The sequence below is a fragment of the Euprymna scolopes genome, chromosome 3 (assembly GCF_053919585.1).
Source record: "Euprymna scolopes isolate OS-2025 chromosome 3, ASM5391958v1, whole genome shotgun sequence".
Lineage (NCBI taxonomy): Eukaryota > Metazoa > Mollusca > Cephalopoda > Sepiida > Sepiolidae > Euprymna > Euprymna scolopes.
The window spans coordinates 123,571,823-123,596,635 of NC_136484.1; the positions used below are offsets into that span (position 1 = coordinate 123,571,823).

At 33.8% G+C, this 24,813-nt stretch overlaps 1 protein-coding gene across 1 annotated transcript in view; it reads right to left on the reverse strand.

The window, feature by feature from the left end:
* Positions 1-14,275: 14,275 nt before the first annotated feature.
* Positions 14,276-24,813, reverse strand: part of LOC145263446 (uncharacterized) — a 50,278-nt gene continuing 39,740 nt past the window's right edge. Inside the window, exons 12-14 of the mRNA XM_080120399.1 lie at positions 21,199-21,365; positions 18,377-18,450; positions 14,276-14,584 (exon numbers count right to left, since the gene is read on the reverse strand). Of these exons, the coding sequence (XP_079976525.1) occupies position 14,584; positions 18,377-18,450; positions 21,199-21,365 (242 nt within the window). The 3' untranslated portion in view covers positions 14,276-14,583. The remainder of the gene's footprint in view (positions 14,585-18,376; positions 18,451-21,198; positions 21,366-24,813) is intronic.

A 24,813-nucleotide genomic window follows, 5' to 3' on the forward strand; every position in this document is an offset into this window, starting at 1 on the left:
TTGCTGTCACATTTGGGCCGGTGCATCGGCTACTAGTCTCTCGCTCCTTGACAGGGTTCAAAAGAGAGTCGCAAATCTGATAGGCCCTAAACTGGCATCAAAACTTCAGCCTCTGTCCCATCGTCGAAACGTTGCATCCCTCTGCCTGTTCTACAAGTATTATAATGGTGAATGCTCTGAAGAACTGAAAGCACTTGTGCCCCCACGACGTGAACACCCTCGACAGACCCGACAAGCTACAAAATCCCACCCCCACACTGTAGAGATCCCTAGATGTAAAAGATCTTTCTACTCCAGTAGTTTCTTCCCCAGAACTGCTAGACTTTGGAATTCCATTCCAGGTCACTGCTTCCCCAACTGTACTGACATGCATAAGTTCAAGTGCAACGTGAACCAACATCTCGCTGCCCTAATCCCTACATAGTACCCCAGTAGATGTTTCCCCTGATAGTAGCCCCCTACATTAAAGTGGCAATGTGCCTTGTTTGGGGTGAAAATGTAATAAAAAAAAAAAAAAAAAAAAAAAAAAATCTCTTAGTAAACGAGAGTTGTCTCCCTCTGCACAATCATAAAACAGCACCAAAAAAAGAATATTGTTTCCTTGTTCTACTGATCATTTCAGCGTTCTAAATCGTCCTAAATTATCGCTAATAAAATAACATTATTTCTTTAGTAAACGATAGAAAATAAAATCCAAATAAGAACCAAATCCCGATGACGTTGAGTACTACATTTTTCTTTCGACCATTTTTTGGCACTTATTCAGAGAAGGTAGCGTGTTGAAATAATAACGTTATTATTTAGAAACATATTCTTAACATGGAGGGGGTAGAGTGTTTCGTAAATATTCCGTACTCTCACCTAATGATTTAATAAACAAAAGATACCATAAAATACTATAAAAAACATCATCGTATCTTCCCTACATAAGCAACGTTTTTTTTGTTTTTTTAATTTAATTTAATATTATTTTTTAAGGAAAATGCGACGATAATTGCAGAGGAATTCGTAAATCTTAAAAAAGTAGTCACATCTTTCTTGTGTTATCAAAATTACGCAGGTTTTAGCGTCCTAAATTCTCGTATGGATACAATAACCGAATCTCTTAGTAAAATAAAGTTATCTCCCTCATCACAATAACGAATTCTCAAAGAAAATTGATATTTGTGCTGATAGAAAAACTAGCGAAATATTACAGTTCAAAATGCAACAACAGAAAAACTTTGGGAAATACATACTTCTGGTGGAAAAATATTAGTGTATACCAAAATTTATGGAAATTAATTCAGTATTTTAAAATTTTATTTCATAAATTAAATTTCTATTCAAAGTCCACGAACGCCGCTATTTGTAGCTATTCAAGGGAGATAATGCAAATTTTTTGTTACTGTTTTGAAATCATCTTCTAAAACCCGAACGCAAGAAATGACGTGATCTTAATGTAAAAGTAGTAAATTGTTTACTTTTTACAAATGAGTCACGCTTATCAAGGCAAAATACATTCAAGGATAATGGTTAGTTTACATATACCATACAGTTGACCATATAGTTAGTCTTTGAATTATTCAGATTACCAATGGTAATCATTACCATTCCCATCTTGAGTGCTTCGTAACCTCTTTTTCAGACGTATCTTGTCGAATTCGGGAGCTTTCTGCCGAAATTGGAAACCTGCATAAAATTTCGAACGGAACCCTTTATTAAATCCATGCGGATAGAATGCTATCGTTCCATCAGCCATGATCGAATAGAAATCTTAAGTAATTTACAATTGTATTTTTTATATCGCTAGTGAGGATTGAACCTTCAACTCCACAAAAGTGTGTCACTTTAAACTGAATGATAACTAATACATTACCCGGTACAACTGTAGACGATAATTTGGGCAAGCAATGATAATTTGTTTTGTTTTCTTCGGTCAGTAATAAAATAAATCTGTAGAAGAAAAATTTTTTCTTTTCATATTAAGCAATAAAGCTAAAAAAAAAAAAAACAAACAAAATAAACAAGCAAACGAAAAAACAAAAACAAAAAAACAAAACAAATAAAAGTCAAATGTTTAGACATTTACCCCCCCCCCCCCACCAACAGTACCAGAACCAGCCCCTCTAAAATCAAATCCCGAGTGTTCGTATTAGAACCGTTAGAAGGTCAGATTTTAAAAATTTTATTTATTTATTTATTTTTTGCATCCGGTCAAATGTGTAAGTACTACTGTCCGTGCTAAAAAGATCGATAACACTTATTAGCTCCACAAATCGATTTCAAAAGACACATGTTGATTTTTTTCTTGTTTTTCAACGTCCTAATACATTCATCGGCCCGGATAGCAGCCGAGAAATCGTCATTGATCACTATCTCGAAACTGCAGCTGCTTAACGTGTTTAACTTCAACATGTTTAAACCGAATATCGCATTCGAGCTCGAGAGACCATAAATTGATGCAAGGAAAATAACTCTTGTTGACTAAGATTATTTTTTCCGAAGATAATTGGGACTCTATAAAGCCATTGCAACTTAGAGGAATTGTACTTTAGGCACCTCCAAAATCATCACAGTTAATATTATCAATATAACTTTTGTACCATTTAAAAGAAGAAGGGCAAAAATAAACTAGTATTAACTAAAAAAAATTTTTTATCGTACGAAAATAATGAAATTGCGAGATGAAAATCGTGTTTACATAATTGGCGCTTTAAAATAACGTTCCCATGTAGTAAGCATTCTGAATGTAAAAACATACCCGTGTTTAATAAATCAAGCAAAAATCAACTAATCGTCAGATTTTTGTGAAATTTTCGATACTTGTACATTTTAGAATGAAATTACATAGAAAATGCAGTTTCAGTAAAATATATGAGGGGAAACACTGTTTTAGTGCGTGCCCCCCCCCCGTATTTATTTTTTTCGAAATTTGAACAAAATATATTTACATCAATCGAAATTTTTATTTATTATGAAACATAAGAGTTCAAATAAATAAAAAATATTAATTTTTTAAAAAAATTAAATATACGTATTGAATAATATTTTACCTTGAATTTGCAATTAAGAAATTGATATAAATTTAATATTATTATGTTTTTATTTGTAAATAGCGTTATTTCGAATTAATATATATAATAATCAGTTGAATTGCCAAGAAAAAGAATCTTGCTAAAATTAATTAATTTTTAAATGATTAAAACGATTAAAATTCCATTATTCTTAAATGTTCCATATAAAAGATGTTTAATTAATAGTGTTTAAATTTATTTTTAATATTAAATTTTAATATAAACATGTATCTTGCCAGCTATTTTATCGCCAGATTAAAACCGATTAAAAATATTAAGTCACAAAAATAAACATTTTGTAGACCACTACGATATCTAGTTTGTCTCTTTTTACCAAACAAAAGTATGGAAGCCGGTAATTAACCAACATTCGTACATGTTTAGTAAAACCGTATTTAATATTAAATATACAAATGTTTATAATAGTATTAATAATTAAACTGTGTAAATCTTAATACCTAACAAAATTATAACAAAGATTAATTATTAATTGCAGTTTGAAGAAGATAAACAAAGGTTTTCTATAGTTCGTACAGTTAACACAAGTCTGACGTCACGGGATTATGCGTTTCGTTCTTCACAATTCTTTACATTCGTTTGGGAGTCCCTATTGTACTTTTTATAAAAATGTCAAAAATGCGACAAGAGTTGCAGGGAAACGGGAAATGTTATTAAAGAAAACTGCAGCGACTTTCTTTTTAGTGCAACAAAGTAAATTTTACCGCTGTTAGCATCACAAAAAAAGAAGAAAATCCGTGTATAGTTCTAGAGGAATTAAAAATATTATTAAAGAAAATTATCACGGCTTTTTTTTCTTTTTTTTCTTTTCTTTTTTTTTTTTTTTTTTACACATTTAGCATTCTAAACGTTAATAAAAGTAAAATTCCTCCAAAGTGTGTTGGTTTTAGCTGATCTAATTCTCTTAAAAACAATGAAAAGATACATCTTTTCGTCAATAAGTTCCCTTGAATTAGTGCTGTACAGTACATGATCGCACCCAGATGGGATGATTATTATCTCAAAACCTTCGTCTATAGTTTAAAGCCAATACGCAAATGTGTCTTCAAAATTGGGCATTATGAGTTTTGCAAAGGGAAGTAATTTTAGTCGAACATAATAAATACGTTTATAATTATTCCCCTTTAATTTCTTTCATCCTCTTTAGCCTCGAATGGCAAGACACCTTCCCCAATAAAAACCACTCTTAAACCACACTTAATCTACCAAGTTTAATAAGGTAAAACACGACCTTTGTTAAGAAGGTCTGTTCACTGGTAATACAAGTAGTAGTACAATTGAAAGTGCAAGCAAGCAAAATCTGTTGAACAATCAGATTGCCGATAATGAATTTTTTTAAAGCATTAAAAAACTTTAAAAATGCATTGGAAAAGAGAAAAATAAGGAACACGACATATACTGGAACTGAACTTTATTCAATATTAATTAATTAATTTATTTATTCAATATTGATTAATTAATTTATTCCATATAATTTAATATTGAAAAAAAAAGTAAAATAAGAATGAATTTAAAAAGAAAAATTGCGTGTTGTTTTTGCGTTAAAATTAAATAAACATCGCATTGTTTCAAGGATTTTAAAGACCAAAATTCGTTTATTATTTAAACAAGGATCAAAATCTAAAACAATTATATATATATATATATATATATATATATATATATATATATATATATATATATATATAATATTTGTTTATTGGTTGCTATAACTGACAAAGTGGATACAAATATTAGCTTGAGAAGAATATTTTATTTTCTTAGTTTTTACATACTTTTAGAATTCTGTGTCTGCTCTTCGCAGAACACGTGTGACAACGTAGAAGCCTGGAGACTGACTGTCCAATCCTTTTTTAGGTCAATCATCGGTCAAAGAGAGTGAGAGAGAGAGAGAGAGAGAGAGAGAGAGAGAGAGAGAGAGTGTGGGCGAGCGAGCAGCAACAGCAGAAGAGAAAAGGGAATAGATTTTTGGGTATCTTGGTTAGTTGAGTTCTTTTAGAGAAAGAGAGGATTAAAGAAACAATGTCTTTTCTTCATGGTAGTAGTATGTGGCCTGACGTCACTTAGGTTCACTCCTACAATACACATAATACAGATAACGGAGTGTTTTTTTTAATAATAAAAATATTCATTATCTTTTTACCATGTGACTCTCCTACCAGAGTTTGTTGTTTTTATTTTATGTTCTTGTACTTTTTCAGGCGGTAAAATATCGGGCTCTTTATTTTTGTTGGTAGTTGTATCTTGTGTATATTTTTGCTTGTTTTCAATCTAAGGTTTTAAACGATCTATTTAAACTTGTGTATGCGTGTTTGGGTTAGTTTCTATAAGGAAATATTTAGGTGTTCGTTCGAGTACAGTGTAAGGACCTGAATAAGGGGCTTCTAGCAGTTTTCGAACGCGGTCAATCCTTATCCAAACTTTTTTACAGGTTTGCAGTTGATTTGGTATGTAAGATTTTTGTGTTGATTTTTCTCTGTTTGAAAAGTCAGTCAAGTCAAATTTTGCCATGGCTTTATGTAGTTCTTTAGTAATATTTTGTGTGAATGTTTCTGGATTTTCCGAATCTATCATTAGGTGTGGCAATAACATTTTTGCATCTGTGACTGCATAGAAAGGGGAAAAATTAGAGCAGTTGGGCATACTTCGAATTCCCAAAAGAACAATTGGTAGGGCTGAAATCCAAGATTCTTTTCGGGCCATTATAGCTGCTTTGATAGTTCTGTGAGCTCTTTCTATAAGTCCGTTACATTGTGGGTGATACGATGTTGTTCTTAGCCTATAGAATCCGATAATTTTTGATAATTTCATGAATAATTCACTTTCAAATTGTGTGCCTCTGTCTGTTATGACATGAAGTGGGACACCAAAGCGAGTAATCCACGTATTTACAAAAGCTTCTGCAACAGTTTGTGCTGTAATATCTGATATGGGTTGCGCTTCTATCCATCGACTGGTTCGATCTATGCATGTTAAAATATATTGACATGGATTGATGTAAGTATTGTTTGAACATTTTGTTGGTGGTAGAGGTCCAATTATGTCGATGTGTACAGTGTGGAATCTTGACGATGGTATTTCCAACGTTTGTACTGACGATTGTGTGTCTATATATTTTCGCCTGTTGGCAAGCTGTGCATAGTGCACATAATTCTTTGATGGTTTTATCCATGTTAGGCCAGTAAAACCTAGCCTTAATCATTTTTATAGACGATTTTATACCCGGGTGGGACACTGAATGCAAACTATCGAAGATGGATTTCCGTAGTGTGAATGGTACAAAAGGTCTGGGGTATGACGTTAATATATCACACAACACGAATTGATCTTTTCCTGATATTGTATTTTTTTTTAATTCTTGGAAGGACTGTATTTCAGTATCTGCTGTTTGGGCGTCTGCAAGTGCTGGGAGGTCGTACATGTCGATCTGTACAGCAAGCGTTGGGCGTGATAGACAATCTGCTAGAACATTTTGATCACCCTTCACATGGGCAATATCTGAGATTAATTCTGTGATTATGGCTAGTTGCCTTTGTTGCCTATCCGATTTTGCTGGTTTTAAACTGTGAAATGTGCCGCATATTGGCTTGTGGTCTGTTAGAAGTAGTACTTCGCGACTTTCAATGAGGTGGCGAAAATGTAATACAGCCAAATAAGCTGCTAAAAGTTCACGGTCGAAAGTAGAATATCTTGTCTGTGTTGCTGTCAGTTTATTTGGTATAGGGCTTCCATTCACGACTTGATGTACGACAGCACCTACTGCATATTTGCTGCTGTCCGTGACAAGTTGATACTGTGTGCAGCTTGGTTGAGGATGGGGTAATTCCTTTAGCTTACCCAATATTTAAGTCATGGTAGAGAAGGATTATTTTTCTAATGTATTCAAGGTGATTAATCCTTTCGGTGTTAGTCGCATTCTCTCAGATGAAAGAAAAACTAACTTTGCAAATCCTGGTATTAATTTTCTGTAAAATTCTACCATACCAAGAAAGGTATGCTTTTAGTATCTTTAGGGCACGGAAAGGATTCTATTTCTTTTACTTTATTTGCAGTTGGTGTAATTCCCTTTGAGTTAATTTTAAAGCCTAAGAAGTCAAGGGCAGTTACGTTGAAAATCGATTTGGAGAGTGATATTTTGAGATTGTTTTCTTGAAGGATTTGGAAACTCTGTCGATATCTTTTTTATGGGATTGTTCGTCATTGCTGAAAATTAGTATATCATCGATATATACGAAGACACAGTCGATATCTCGAAAGATTCTGCCCATATATCTCGGAAGAATTCTTTAATCCAAACGGCATAAATTCATATTCCCATTGGCGAAATAACTGCAGTTTTTGGAATATCATCTGAGTGCATTTTAATTTGATGATAGGCTGAAATTAAATCAATTTTTGAAAATCGTTGTTTATCAGCGAGTTTAGTAGTAAAGGAATTAATATTAGGGATGGGGGTATATATCACTGTTTAAGGCGCGGTAGTCTCCACAGCAGCGATATCCTCCACTCTGTTTAGGTACTAGATGTAGTGGGCTTGACCATTCGCTGTCTGAAGGGGTTATTACTCCTTCATTTATTAGTCTCTTAAATTCTTCTTTTGTAGCAGTCAGCTTTTCAGCAGACAGTTGTTTGGATTTAGCAAAAACTGGTGAGTGACTACCTGTGTCGATTCTGTGATAAATACCGCAGTAGTTAATGTGTTTGTTGGTGTGAGGAGAGATAACTTCTGGGTATTTATCTAAGCTTGTTTTAATAAATGTGTGTATATTTGCTTCGTTTATGACCACATTTACAGGAGCAGTAGTGTTTAATAACAACTTCTTTTTAGTGGTTGTTGTTGGGTCATAAATTGTCCTGTTTTTGCAGTCGAACGGGGGAACGACTAAAATTAATGTATCGTTTCCTCTCCATTGAATAATTATCATAATGATAGATTTATTTAAGTCATTCCCGCATTTTTTCTCTTTCCAGTAGTTTTATTTTATTTTAGTCGTTCCTCCGTTTGAATTCGTTTTCCAATAAAAAAAAGAAAAGAAATAGAACACTCGATTCGCCTTTGAAAGTAAGCCCCCCCCTCTTATTTATGAATTTTTTAAAAACCTCCATTAAATGTTTTCCCTCCGCCTTTCTTTTTACCATGGATATAAAAAAATCTCTGTCTTCCCTTTTTAACTGCTATACAATATATATATATATATATATATATATATATATATATATATATATATATATATATATATATATATATATATATATATAAGTGAACGTGTCTCTGTGTGTGTGAGTGTGTACATTTCCCTACGCAATAACTCTGTCAATTTTAAGTCTACAGACTCAAAATTTGATATACAGGGTACTGAGATTTGGGAAAATCTTTGTTTTCGGTCAGAAATTTGGTTGTTAAGAGGTCAAAGTTCAACGATTTGAATGTTGAGAACTCTACCAAACTCCTCCGACAATTTTGGGGCTAAACACTTGAAATTTTAGATATAGGTTTCTTGGACATGGATCTAACTTAATAACTTGATTTGGGCCCCAAACAATAAATGTTAAGAGATCATAATAGGGGTCAAATTTAAAAAAAAAATGACCTCTGCGGTGTCTTCCAAATTAATCAGTCAATTTCTGGTCTAAAAATTTGAAATTTTACATAAAGGGTATTCAGAGAGAGGGCAAGCTTTTTAATTGGTTTGGGTCGAACATTTTTAGTTACCAATATATAAATGTATGCATGTATGTTTGCATGTCTGCCTAAAACTTTCGACAGTGGCGACGGATTTTACCAAGATCAGTATCGTTTTGAAGTTCGACCTTTCAGACGACAAATATCGAAAAATTGGCTAAAAACATTAATATCTTAACCTTAACTGGGCACTTTTATACAAGGGGGTCGCTTTTTTCGCCGATATTTTTGAAAGTCATCCTCTCCTTTCGATTGTCTAGTCTTAATTTAAACATAAGTAACATCCGATTTGTTGGTGGTCGTAACAGCAAGGATGTCAGGTATTTTTCCCGTTCTTTTCCTCCTTCGCAGTACGGGTTCGAGCCTGCCTTCTTGCTACCACTTTTCTTTTGCTCAACACACACCTCCAAACACCCGGGAAACGCCGGGATAAAATAATAGTATATCTATAAAAGTGAACGTGTGTGTGTGTGTGTGTGTGTGTGTGTGTGTGTCTGCGTACATTTCCCTACGCAATGACTCTGTCAATTTTCAGTCTACAGACTCGAAATTTTAAATACAGGGTACTGAGATTTGGGAAAATCTTTGTGATCGGTTTTCGACCAGAAATTTGGCTGTTAAGGGTCAAAGTTCAACGATTTGACTGTTGAGAATTCTACCAAACTCCTCCACCAATTTTGGGTCTGAACAATTGTAATTTAAGATATAGACTCCTTGAGCATGGATCAATAAATGTTGAGGGGTCAAAATAGGGGTCAAATGTAAAAAAATTTGACCGCTTTCTTTTTTTCTTTTTTTGCTCTACATACACCTCCAAACACTCGGGCAACGCCGGGCTTAAATTCTAGTATATATATATATATATATATATATATATATATATATATATATATATATAGTGGAACGATAAAGTTGTACTCCTAAAGAAAACAACACTACAGCTTTATTTTAAAACTTTTATTGAAAAAAATCAATTCAGGTAACCTGATTATGTAGTAGAACTGACATCTATTCAATGTAGCCGCCTTCAGCCTCAATCACTGCCTGGATACAGGTTCAGAACTGGGAGCATGTCCTTTCCACAACCGCCTGTGGGAACTCGGCGAATACTCGGCGAATACTCGGCGGATGGCGGCGATTAGGCGGGCTTTGATGTTGTGGGAGGTCATGTTCGTGACATTTTTTTTGTGTTCATACTTTAATTCTTATTCTTTTCTAGTTTCCTAATGAGTTTTTCTTGCTTCTGGCAAGGACTGGCTAATGTAACGGCCATAATTGTTTTTACCCAAGTACTTTATGATTATCTGATCTATCTTCAAGGGTGGTTATCGTTTAACATGTTCTTTTTTCAGTTCTTGAAATGATGATCTCCCTTTTCCAAAGGTCCGTCCAATCAAATTGACTGTTCATGATTCTCAGAATAATGGAATAGTGGTTTCCAGTATTTTTCTAACGCTTAAAAACAGAACAAGATGGCGTCAATCAAGTAAAAATGCTGTTTTTTTCCATTTTTTTAATGACAGGCAGACCGATGGCTTCCTATTTTTCTTCCTGTCATTTCTTTGTTTTTTCCTTATCCTTGTTTTTTATCTTCATCTTCTTCTTCTGAAAAAAATCGCAAAAAATATATACTCAACAAGTATTTGATCTTTAGAGTTGAAATTTGGTATATACGATATTCAGATATGTGGAAACCAAATAATACGTGCAACCAGGAAATGTATTTTCTTCAGAAATTTTACATAAACAATTAAAACAAAGACGTCGATTATTTCAGTCTCATTACTACAATAGTGACGCGGTCGAAAATACATTTTTTCTTAATTTGTATATTTTGCCCAAGAGTTAGGAACACAAATAAACCATGATACTTGACTCTATGCCTATGATTTTTAATTTTAACTCGACATAACTTTCGAATTGATGATTTATAATCCTTGGAATCAGTTTCGAATTTCGTAACTTCATCGATTCCTTATCAGTATTTACTTGTTTCTTCATCATGAAGGCAGAGTTAAAGATAAGGTCAGTTTTTAATTCGGAGAAAATCCAACTCCCCTGGATTAGGACAAACATTAAAATTACTTCTGAGAAACGCTAAAAATACTATTGCGAGCGAATGTGGTTCTCGATTGATTAGCTGTGTTTAACTGTGTCGGATATATATTCGAGAGTCAAAACAATGATAAGAATATTATCTCGTCATAGCCTTACTTCTTACAAGTAATTGTGAACTTTAAATAAAATAGCTTATTTAACTAATTGATATTTTAAATGTTTATTTTGTCCATATTATTTCGATTCTCGAACTATTGCTCTCATTTTGAGAGTTATTTTTACAATGTTTCGTTTGCAAATCTTTCTTTCGAACTTGTGCATGGACCTGTGGCGTTGTGGATAAAGTACTTGGTAAAATTCATTTATAAAGTTACACTCTTCTGACGGTTTAAGGTTCAATCCTCAGTGTGGGTAACGCTAAAAAAAATAGTATTGCGAATTGCTTAGGACTTCAACCCAATCATGACTGATGCAACGAGAGCATGCTACCCCGTGGATTAAATAAAGAGTTCTGAAATTCCGTGCAGATTCTTGAGTTCGATAAAAAGATTCCTGAGTTTGATAATAACTAATTCTAATCTAAAAAATTCAGAAATACTTATTTCGTGTTGTGGTGTTAATTTGTATATAAAAAAGTCCTGCATGTGTATACGAGGAGATGCGGTATTATGAATTTATGTAGGTGTCCAATAATAAAGCTAAAATATGAATAAAGAGTTACAATGCGAATTGCTTCCGCACCCACGTTAATCTTTCAGTACAAATCGTTGAGGCACGCCGGCGTTGATTCTAAGTATTTCCGATCTCTGCATATAAGCATCTATGCAAAAATAAAACAAAAAAACAAACAAACTTATTCAAGAGAAAGGATTCGATAGTTGTTAAGACATTGGCAGATATTGTAACACGTAGACGCGCGTATGGTGGCTGTATGCAAATGCTGAGCCGTGTGCGAAGTGACGTCACGGTAAAGATAAAGAATAAAGGCTATAAAATAAACGTGTGCACAGATCGTCGATAAAGTTCAAGAGGCAGAGGTCAGGGAGAAAGAGCATGATCACGTTTTATTTGGGAAAGTACATGGAAATAAATGTCGTTGTTTCAACTGAAAAAGTGGGTTGAGTTATTCTTTGTCTTGGTCTCCTTTGCGACCGAGTCTGCTACAACGTGTGAGGTCCTGAATGTCTACATATTAACACGTGTGTAAACGTGTATTACGTTAGAATATGCTATAGCTAATAAGCAACTTTATGTCTCAGACTCATTCGAAAGCCTTTGATATATCAAGCGTTATTGTTCTAGCTGTAAAGACTTCTAAACTTAAAAAAATATATATTTTGTTCAAAGAAACTTCACTAAAAAAATTGTCATTTTTCCAATCTGTTTTAATTCAACGTGTTTGATTTGGGAGACCATTAATGAATATCAAGAAAAATGTGTGTCTTAACATTAATTTTTGAGGCACGCCGTTGTTGATTTTATGTGTTTCCGACCTCTGGATGTTGTATAAAAGATAGCTACAACTTTAGTTTATTTTAGTGTAATAGACTAATCCAGTGAAGGAAAAAAAAACAAAAAAAAAAACCAACAAAAAAAAATAAGCCAGACTAAATCCTTCTCCTCTATGTCTTGAATTAATCTCTACTATTATATAAAAGACACTTTGTGTGTGTGAGTGCATTCTCCATGGACTCGAAAACGGCTGGGCTGATTTTTCTGAAATTTCACACGAAGATACTTTATGTGCACGACAGTATTCTTAGATAGGTTTTGTATCAGAATGTCTTCAATGAGTATCGATATTCGATAATCGATGATCGATGATCGATAATCGATAATCGATGATCGAAATAATCCAATGATAGAAGGAACATGCGATTTTCACCAACGTAAACACCTTACACAGCCTAACATCACAAGAACATTTGAGAAGTTTTATTACCACACAAGCCGAAAGGTCCGACATATAAAATCAACAGTAGGTTCTTTAAAATGACAGCGAGGCGTCGAAATCAATGTTTCTATTCAAAGCACAATTGCACCATGATACTTGATCTTTTCATTTTAAACTTAAATTCAAACTATTATGTATATAACATACTTTTTATAAAATCAACAGTAGGTTCTCTATAGTGCAATACAGACTATAATGTATTGTGGACTAAGTCAATACAGGGAGAAATATGTGAAGCATTCTCCCGGTGCATCGCGATGGGTTCCCAACTAGAGCAGGCAATTAATGGATTTGATTGAAAAATGGTCAATTTCACCGTTTTTGATGACAATAAAATATAGGGGTGTGAAACATCCGTCAATCATTATTCGACCCTGGGTAACGTCGGATCTCCCTACTAGTGTTAAATAAAACTTTCTAAAGTTAATCGAGACTTACACTAGATATGAACAACTATTTTGAAAGTTATCAGAGAAAAGTGATTCGGTAGTAATGCCTTTTTATGTGGGAAGTGCTATTGGTCTAGAAACAAAGCTTATTAAAATTAAAAATTAGTTTCTTCAAAGAAACTTCACTTAAAAACTTCACTTAAAAATTGTCATTTTTCCAAACTGTTTTTATTTCACGTATTTATCAATAAAATGTCGAAATGATCTTATCATGACAACGTCAAAAAACGACTGAACTTTTTATATTTGTAATTTATTACTTACTAACAGGTTTCGCGCGTCGGCTATCTGTTTGCAATTTAATTAATTGAATTTCAACTCATCGAAAGAAAATTAATCTAGAAGAGAAAAAAAATAACATCCGTTCTCTCTTTTTTCTCTTTCTCTATCGATGAGAAAAGAAAATAAAACTAATTGAAAAGAAGACAAAACTAATTGAAAAGAAGACAAAACTAATCGAAAAGAAGACAAAACACTCCATTTTCTCAATCGTTCCGTTTTAATTATAATAAAGAATATATTTTGCATCTTTATGCACCCAATTCCTTTCTTTTTTACACCCAATTCCTTTCTTTTTTATTGTAATCAGATATTATTGGGATTAAACATCCCCTGTTTGCACATAAATATAAATTTGCATACGAAATTATTGAAGCGAGCTGGACACACGTACGCTCACTTTCATTATGCATGCACGCATGCAGCGGCCATGTTGTTTTAATAGCGTCGGCGACTATGGCTCTCCAAATCTCCAAATTGTAGAGCTATGGTAATCTTGGAAAGACAAGTTGCTTTCCATATACTTCTCCCCTCCGTGAGTTAAACGCGTCCCCCCAGATACTACCTGGAAATTTCTACGACTCGGTGGGTAAATACAGCACCTAGCCTTCCCAAATGGTCACTCATCTGGTAGTAGCCAGGCTCATCGTTCCTTAACTTCAGTGATCTGTCGAGAACCGCTTGGTGTTTTGCTTTTACATCATCCGAACTCTGTTTTGTTTATTTCTATTTTCTTCATTATTAGCCTTGATTGCACACAAGAAAAATAAACTCAATGTTCTACAACATATTTGTATTTTATTTCAAAATCTAAACTATAACAAAAAACGTTTATATCAAAATGTACATCCAATTGATAATCTTATGGACCTTGATTGATATTTAAATACAAAATTCATGAAATTTGAATATCTTTTTTTTATAGAAAATATATCGTCCTTTTCATTTTTGTGACCTAAACAATATCAGTTTACGCAGGAATTCAGCCAGGCACAACAGGACGTATGGTGTGGCTTAGATTCGTTAAAAATGTTTCCATTTGTTCCGTTTGCGACTGATTCACTGATGGACAGAGGGAACCGTCAATCTAAAAATTAAATGAGATAAACAAGTAAAATTAAATTTATATTTAATAAGTTTGTAAAAAAAAACAAAACAAAAAAAAACACAAAAAACAAACAAAAGCAAACAAACAAACAAACAAGCAAACAAACAAACAAACAAACAAACAAACAAACAAACAAACAAACAAACAAGCAAACAAACCACAAATTAAAAAGAAATGTACATCACAAAACATTTGAGACTTGGACTAAGGAGATTTTCACCCGGAGAGTTTGGCAATAACATTTTTTGTCTGTGAGTGTGTGTTTTCCGTTTACATATTAATGTGTCGACGAAAAACACGGATTAATTTGTATGATGAAATGAGACGTTGGTTCGTGACGTTATTGTTGTTAATATCATTTGTTTTTATTATTCAATTTTTATTTATTTTCTAATGTAATATTACTAAAACGATTATTTTTTAGATTTTCGCGTAATAATTATACATATATATATATATATATATATATATATATATATATGTATATATATATATATATATATATATATATATATATATATATATATACATATTATAATTACAATAATAGCAATCATAACAAGAATGTAGCAGAGAATAGATCGCCCTGCAAGATCGAGCGAGAGTTAAGCTAATTTACATAACAACTCACGCAAAGAGCATAAAACCGGTTGATGTCTAAAAGGCAATGCTATCTGAGCATTCACCGCAACGAACGGACCTCGCTAAAAGGACAAGAACAACAACAACAACAACAGCAGCAGCAACAACAACAACAACAACAATAATAATAATAATAATAATAATAATAATAATAATAATAGTAATAACAATAATAATAATAATAATAATAATAATAATAACAACAACAACAACAACAATAATAACAATAACAACAATAATAACAATAATAACAATAATAATAACAATAATAATAATAACAACAATAATAACAACAATAATAACAACAACAATTATAACAACAATAATAATAACAATAACAATAATAACAACAATAATAATAACAATAATAATAATAACAATAATAATAACAACAATAATAATAACAATTATAACAACAACAATAATAACAATAATAACAATAATAATAATAATAATAATAATAATAATAATAATAATAATACGAAGGACATTCCAAAAGTAACGCTTCCTATTTTTCTTCATTTCGCATTCAGAGAGGAATGAAAATTGCATTGTTACGGCGACTGAACTTATGCATTCATGACCCGAAAATTTCATCTCTCTGTTACAAGTATTGACGGTGTGAAAATCTAAGAAAGTAACATGTTATGGACGTACGTCAGAAGCAGGAATGCAAAATTGAATTGCTCCATGCAGATAAAAAACTGAATCGATCAGCATTCATTGGCACATGCTTAACGTTTATGAATCCAATGCATTTGATATTAAGAGATGGTTCCGTCGATTGCAGAGTGGTGACAGAGATGTGAGTGACAAAACGCGCCCCAGACTTTTAAGATCAAGGAATCAAAAGAGCAAGCAAAAGTGCGTTGAAAATGGTGGTGACTATGTAGAAAAATAAATTCTGGGGCACCAAAGGTCGCTCGTTTTACTGGTACCACTCTATCTTCATAAATCTTCAACGTTTTGAGTAAAAAATAAGAGACCTTACTTTTGAAACAAATTTAGTAGTAGTAGTAGTAGTAGTAGTGGTAGTAGTAGTAGTAGTAATAATAATAATATAAGGAGGATGGAAAGACCGATGAGAGAAAGCACTAACCAGACTTGTGCGATGAGTGCGAAGAGGATTTATTGCCACTCAAATTCCAGTGAAAACTAATGGTCACTATCAACGAGAAATCAATAGTTAGCGGCTGTTGTGATAACGCGAATGAAATTGCAAATCTTATCAAAAGAGGTGGAGCGTACTGGGAAGACTTGTAATCATTCAGATTTCAGGGAACACCACAGGTTATTCTCAAAGAGAAACTTGTTTACCTGTGTGAGTTATTATTATTATTATTATTATTAATAATAATAATAATAATAATAATAATAATAATAATAATAATAATAATAATAATAAGCTAGACAGAGTTAAAAGGCACACACACGCGCGATTAGTTCGATCCAAATATCGATTTGTTAGATGTGTAGCTGCGATTGAAACCCGGACATTTTTTTTTCGACAGTCCAACCTTTTATCCAGTACGCCACCAGCACAAGTGAGAAAGCGAAATCGCATTGTTTATACAAACAATAACAGCAGAAGAATTGTGTGCTATTCGTTTTCATGAAGTACTTTGCATTATCGCTAATGACAGCTAATGATATCACTTTCCACACGAACTAATTAATAAAAATAAACTCTTTACATTTTATAAAATAATATAATTGACTATTATTTTCACTGCTAATTTATAAATTCAGAGCTTTAAGACATTATTAGCTCTATATCGTAAATATTAAACAACACACAAAACTGTAGGACTAATTGTAATACAATTAATGTGGGTACATCAGCTAGTTGCAAGTTACATCAGTTACATTTGTTTGGCTCTACTGTGAAACGTTAAGTGTAAAACCGAATGGCGGGGTACAATGTGAAACATCAAGCGGGAACCGAATGGAGATTTGATTTTAACCCTCATTGGATAATCAGTATGCTTCAATACAAACATATTTGATTCCTGAAATTTTTTTAGATGAGGATTGATTATCCGTATTATTTTGATTCTTCAGACTACTGTTCTCATCTTTAGTGTGATTTTCACAACGTTTAGGTCGATGTAATCTCCGACCTTCTTCAGGTATATCTTGTCGAACTCGGGAATGTTTCTGTCGAACTCGGGAATTTGGACGGAATTTCAAACGGATCATCATCATCATCATCATCATCATCATCATCATCATCATCATCATCATCATCATCATCATCATCATCATCATCATCATCATCACGGTCTCCTTGCCTGGACCAATGTGACTCTTCCTCTCCAGAGGTTCCTGTCTTCCATCAGTTGCCTCAGATCTTCAGGTTCACAGTTGGCGTCGTGTGCTATTTGTTGGATGTACGTGGAACTAGGTCGTCCTCTGCTCGGAACTATTTACTTAATTCACGGGGCTAACACGCTCTCGTTCCGCAGATCCGTGGCGCAGTGGTTACAGTACTTGGCAAAATCAATTGTAAAAGTTACATTTTCCTGAGGGCTGAATGTTCAATTTTCAGTATGGACGACCGAAAAATATACTTGCGACTAACTTTAAAGCTCTGTCCAGTCATGACTGACGGAATGAGAGTCTGCTAGCCTCGTGAAGTAAATAAGAGGCCCCGTTCGAAATTCGGTCCAAATTCCCGCGTTCGACAGAAACATTACTGAGTTTGACAAGATACACCTGAAGAAGGCCGAATATTACATCGACCGAAACATTGTAAAAATCAAACTCAAAATGTCCAAAGAATCCAAATAATACAAACATATTTGACTTTCAAACTGGAGCATACAATAATTGCTATATTCACAACGCTACGACCATCGCATGCACCGACCTTCTTCTGTTAACTTTTTCATAATAACTTTCTAGTACTTTCGAACTGAACCTAAAATTTCAACTGCTAGAGTAGAGGGCGGTGTCCGTAGTGAAATCAATAGAAATACGGATTGATGACTAGTTCAAACTTCAAATCTAGTTTCATAGTACCCCTTTCAATAAAGGGTATTGACAATCTTCACTCCTCTGTAACAATTTGATTCTAAAAAAAGTCGGAGATAATCATCAGGCCTCAATACAATAAAAAGCATGACTTACCAATCATCGTTATTCACGCATTTAGGGTCTTTTCCAAACACTTTTGGCGGGAACTGATGAGCACAGTCAAACGCCTTGAAGAAAGATGAATTCAAAAATATATTCAAAGAAAGAAAATGTACGGAAGTTCAAAAGGGAATGTTTATTTCATTAATTCATCTTATGCCCGTTTGTATTAATCATACTCGAAGGAACTTACGGCTGTCAATATTTTTTTAAATGTTTATTTTATCGATATCATAGTCAGCGTATGAAGTGGATTATCAAATCAGATTCTTGTATCACTGGAGATGTAGGCAACCTTCAAGTGGTCCCTTCTGTGAATGCACGATTCTAAAAATGAAACTAATGCAAACACTTGCATCAATTAACTATATGGATTAAATTAACCAATTCTATGTTTTTGAAAATAAAATATTTGCTAAGGCGAACTTATGTGTTTATATCCTGCTCCCCCCGGTCCCCCTACCACTACCTCTCCTCCTCCTCATCCCCTCTTCTTCTTGTTCTTTATTATTATTATTATTATTATTATTATTATTATTATTATTATTATTTATCCTAGGTAGGAAAAATGTTTAAACAAAAATATATACGCATAGTTAAATATATATAGAAAGAGTTTTGTGTTTACTGTAAACGTTTTACGCAAATATAACGCAAGTATAAATCATGTAGAAAATCTGCATGAATATAACTACATATAATAGTTATATCTTCTTTAGTTAACTACATTATATCATCTTTAGTTATAACTACATATAATAGTTAACTAAAGATGATCATCCTACGAGAAAAAACGAAAAAACTAATAGGGAATTAATTAAAATGAATGTTTAAAAGAATATGAAAACTAGCTAGATCTTTTGCAAATGAATGCACTTTAACGACCAATATATATATATATATATATATATATATATATATATATATATATATATATATATATATATATATCCTCTTTTTAAATAGCGAAAAGGGTTTTTAATATGAATATCAATACAAAAAAATTATAAGAATATATATATATATGATGATTGCAACGTCTTGTCAGACGAATGCCACTCCCTGAGACACTTAAAAGTTCATGAGCCCAAAAATGACTTTCATCGCCACAGGACCATTTTAATAGACAAATGTCTGAGGGAGTATCTATACACAGATGATTTTACAGAGTCTTAGTTTTGTACGACAGCTAAGTCTCTCTCTCAGTTCAAAATGTTGAGATCCAGCAACAAGCAAGAGCAAGATAGCCAGCAACAAGTTAAACTGCAGACCAGCTTAATGCGGGTACTAGTCTCCCACTTTATGTTTTTTTTTAAATCAGAGATTTGCTTCTCTCAGAAAGGTTGCCTTCACCACGGCTTACGGGAGCCCTCTCCACCCCAACACACATATACATATACACAAACACACACGGCGCTAGTTGGCCGTTGACCCCGAAAAAGGGTTCATTCGCCCTTTGGAAGGTCTTGTTTTTAATCCTTCAGGGAGACTAGCCACCCTCCTCACCAAACAAGTCTGGTGGGGGAACCAGTTTAGTCGCCGGTGATCCGACCATGAGGCAGGTAGTACTGGGTTAAGTTAATAGTTCATGGTTGAGATCGTGAATTTCCTGGGGAACGTTACTTTAATTTCTTGGGCTACAGACATTGTATCTGATTTTGTTAAATTCATCAATTAAAAAAAAAAATCAGTTAATAGTTAAAAATGAAACTAAATTTTTGCATAATTGTGTAAAGTTTTCTCTTTGTTTGCAAAACTGTGCACGTTTTAATGTCGTATATTATTAAATTGACTATAGCGAGTTCAAATCCTCACAGATCATCCTATTGTAGTCATTTATGCATTAATATTTTTGCAAAAGGTATGAACCCACAATCATTCCTCCATCTATGGATGAAATAGAAACGAGTTTTTAATTAAGTGTATACAATAAAGCGTTTAAAATAGGGATTATTGCCCTTCTTTTTACTTTTGAGATGATCACTTATCAAGACCAATAGTTAGTCAAGGATAAGAGTCAATAAGACAGGAATGAGTGCCAGCCGAAAGATGAAGAACACTATGGGAGTACTAATATCAATCGTATGAACTGCGTTTGTTTACTTTTGGGGGCAACCCTTGACAGAAATTTGTTGACATTGGATTTGAAGACGATCCAGTTATAATCAACAGGTAAGCAGTCCTATGATAATATGTTTCACAGATACGGAGTCCTTGCAAAGAAGCTCTGAACAAGGAAACTGCACCTAATGTGTTGCGAACACAAGTTCTTATTGTAACGTAGTGCTTTGTTTACACACGCGTTACCACCCGGGGCCCACAAGTTGCAGACTCAGTCGCAAAGGAGACAAAGAATGGAAAAGAAGAAAGAACTTCAACTTCTAATTCAGGTTTCAAGAAAAGACCTTTATTCTTCATTATTTCGTGACACGTGACTTCTCGGCTTGGTATTTGCATTTAGCCGCCCTACGCACTTTCACACTCTGTTATATTACTGTGAATGCCTTATAAGAAGGAACCAAAACTGGATCTTTCATGGAAATGATTATAGAGTAGAAAGAGACTAACAACGTTTCTTCTGTAAGAAAGGGATTGTAAGGAAGAGAAGAGATTTTGAAGTCGGTTTTGTGCTCTACTAAGCAAAAAAAGAATATTTTTGACTTGAAATATATTTAAATAAATGAAGGTTTTATACAACAATAAATTAAGGTTTCATACAATGTTACAACGGATAAACCCAAAAATGTAAATCGTTTTTGCGGGTTAGTGAGTGCAAAAATTTCTAAATTGGTGAATGAACCAAAATATACAATTACCTGGCAGACTCCTTTTAGACAGCGGTATTTAACATTTTTATCATCCGGAGGGAATTTGTATTCAGTATTCGGTTTCAGGCAAGGACTACCATCGGGCAGTAATGCGATTCTTCTTTTCATTCTACCCATAGTCGATTTGCAAGAAACTTCACAACCCCTCAGAGTATCTGTCAATCAAAAGTGTTTAGAAAAAAATAAAAAGATAAATACTGGTCACATGACTAATAAAGTTGGAAATAAAGTTGTTATGAGCAAAATAGCAACTTGTGTTTAATTGTATACTATGAATCGTTTGCAACGAGGCAACACCTTCTAGTCCATTTCAATATTAAATAGATTTATATATTCTCGCCTAAGGTGCCCACATTCGTGAAAGCATGACGCTAAGGTATTACTGTGATATTATCGATGTCCTCCCAAGTGCTGGGAAATTAAAAGAAATAAAAGGAAAACCATAAAAAAAAGACCATATGCTTTGAAGACAAGAAAAAAGTCGATTGAAAGGGGGAAATGGCGTAAAAAGAGTGAGAGGTTTGTAGAAAAGTAACTATAATAATAATAATAATAATAATAATAATAATAATAATAATAATAATAATAATAATTGGGGAGATTTATTGATACCCAAATTCCAGTAAAGATCAATGGCCGCTGCCAACGAGAAATCAATGGTAAGTGGCTGTTGCGATAAAGCAAATTCATCTGTAAATATTAACTGCTCCTAGTGAGTAAAATAATGAAATCAACCTAGTGAAAAAAATAATGAAATCAGCAAAGAAACCCTCACGACAACCTTACGGAAAATGGCAAATTTGAGAGTACCAAATCAGGACGGAATACATGCATATTGGTTTATAAAATTCAAAACGCTACCTGAAATGCTAGTTCAGAGACTGAAAAGATGTATCCACAGAGTGCATGTGCCTGAATAGATGACCAAGGGAAGAATCACACTAGTACAAAAAGACGCAGCAAAAGACACCATCCTCAATAAATACAGGCCTAAAACTTTTTTACAGACAATGTGGAAAATACTAACAGCAAAACCGAGGAAACAAAATCATCATTTCCTTTATAACCGCAGGCTACTTTCCATAAAGGAAAAAGCGGAACACATGAACTATTATACATAGACGGAAGGATTCTGAAGGACGGTAAAAAGTAGAAAAAAGAATTTAACCATGGCATGGATCGACTACAAGAACGTGTATGACAGGACCAAACAAAATACAGCCAAGATAACCAACAAAAAAAGAAAAACCCGAAAGAAGAAATGGACAACGGAAGAGAATAGTCTCGTAATGGAATGTTATTATAGAAGACATCCTAAAGATTGATATGGAGATTATCGGAAACGAATGAAAGAACTATGAGAATTGGCCAGTGACTACCATACAGCAGAACAAAGATTTGCAGACCAAGCAAGACTGGTACACAAGAGAGGCGAGCTCTCAAAACTGGAACTAACAGAAATACAGCGAAAAATATATAATGAAATTGAGCATGAGGAATCCCCCACTGGAACCACGTGGAATCCCCACAAGTAGAAACATAACAGGCGGACGACCAACAAAGACTGGGATCCACAAACATGGATATAGAGAGCAATGAAACAGAGCTAATAGAGGATGAATCAGATGAAATAGAAAAAATAATACAGTTTATGAACGAGGAAAACAAAGCTCCCATCTTTAAGGAACCAAGAGCAGAATAAATTAAAGGCAGAGACAGAGAAGGCTAACAAGCCCCTCCCACACATCATAACAGACACAATCACAAGCTTAAACAATGTAATTTATGCAGACACCAAGATGGTAAGTATGAAGTTCAAAAGAGAAAACAACCTAGGAAAGATGGCCTGACAAAAACTGGATGGGAATTGAGGCTGGAAACCAAAATGAATAAACATAAAAAAGAAGCCAAAACGATAATCAGGAAGAAAGCGATGTGGAGAAGATGAAAAATAGGAAATGTGACAAGGAGGGAGAGACTAAACAAGAAACATGAAAATCTGAACAAAACAGTAACAGCAAAAGAAAGGAGATTGAGACGTTATAGATACAAATCTGAACAGACTAAGCAATGAAACTAATTCTACCAACATGTAAACGTAGGAAAAACACAAACAGAACGACAAAACTCGACAGAAACAAAACTCTACTGGAGTAAGATATGGGAAAAACGACAGAATCACAATAGAAATGTCTAATGGCTGAAAAACATGAAAGAAGAGTTACAACAAATCGAAGAAAGAACAGCGAATAAAATTAGCAAAGACATCCTAAAGAAAACCATAGGAAAAATGGCAAAGTGGAGAGCACCAAGGAAAGACGGGATACATGCATAATGGTTAAAACAAAATTCACAACATTACACGAAAGACTAGCTCAAAGCATGAAATGCATACAGGAAACAAACGTGACAGATTGGATGACAAAAGGCAGAATCACACTGATACAGAAGGACACAGAGAAAGGAACCGCCTCCAACAACTATAAGTCTATCACATGCTTATCCACTATGTGGAAAATAATTACAGCACAACCGAGGGAACAACTCTACCACTCTCATGGGCTTTTTCCCGAGGAAGGAAAAGGATACCGGAAAGGAAAAAGAGGAATACATGATCTGCTATGCATAGATCAAAAGATCCTAAAGGAATTAAAAGAAGGGGGAAGAATTTAGCGACGGCATGGATCGACTACAAAAAAGCGTACATGACCCTCCAAGCATGAATAATAGAATATTTAAAAAATGTGTAAGATACCAAGCAGCATCATCTACATGATTGAAAATGCAATACAAACATGGAGACTGGAATTGACAGCTGATGGACGAAACATAAGAGAAATTAACATACAAAGAGGTATCTCCCAAAGAAGATTCACTACCACCATTACTGTTCATCATAGCCATGATGCCCCTAAACAATATACCGAAAAAGTGCCAAACTTGATACAAGTTCTCTATTACAGAGGATAAAATAAACCATGTACATGGACGATCTGATACTTTTTGCATGGACTAAAAAAGAACTAGAGACACTAATAAACATTATCAGGATCTTCAGCCAGGATATCGAAATGGAATTTGGTATGGAAAATGTGCACTACTAGTTATAAGAAAGGGAAAACTGGAGACAACAGAAGGCAGAGAACTACCCAACCAAACGGAGATGAGGGCACTAGGGGAACAAGACACCTATAAATACTTGAGAGTTCTCGAAGCAGATACCATGAAAGCAACAAAAATGAAAGAGAGAATTGGAAAGGAATAGCTCAAAAGAACAAGAAAACTCCTGTAAACTAAATTATATAGTAGAAACCTAATAAAAATATAAATAAATGGACAGTACCACTAGTAAGATACTCTGGACCGTTCATAGGATGAACTGAAGAAGAACTGAGACAACTCGATCAGAAAATCAGGAAACTTATGACCATGCACAATGCACTACACTCGAAGGACGATGTTGACCGACTATGTGAAAGGAAAGAAGGCGGTAGAGGACTGGTTTGTATAGAAGACTGTGTGAATGACACACACAAAAAACAGAATTAGAGAAATACATAATGCAAAACACTGAAAGGATAATCATGGCAGCAAAAGACACTG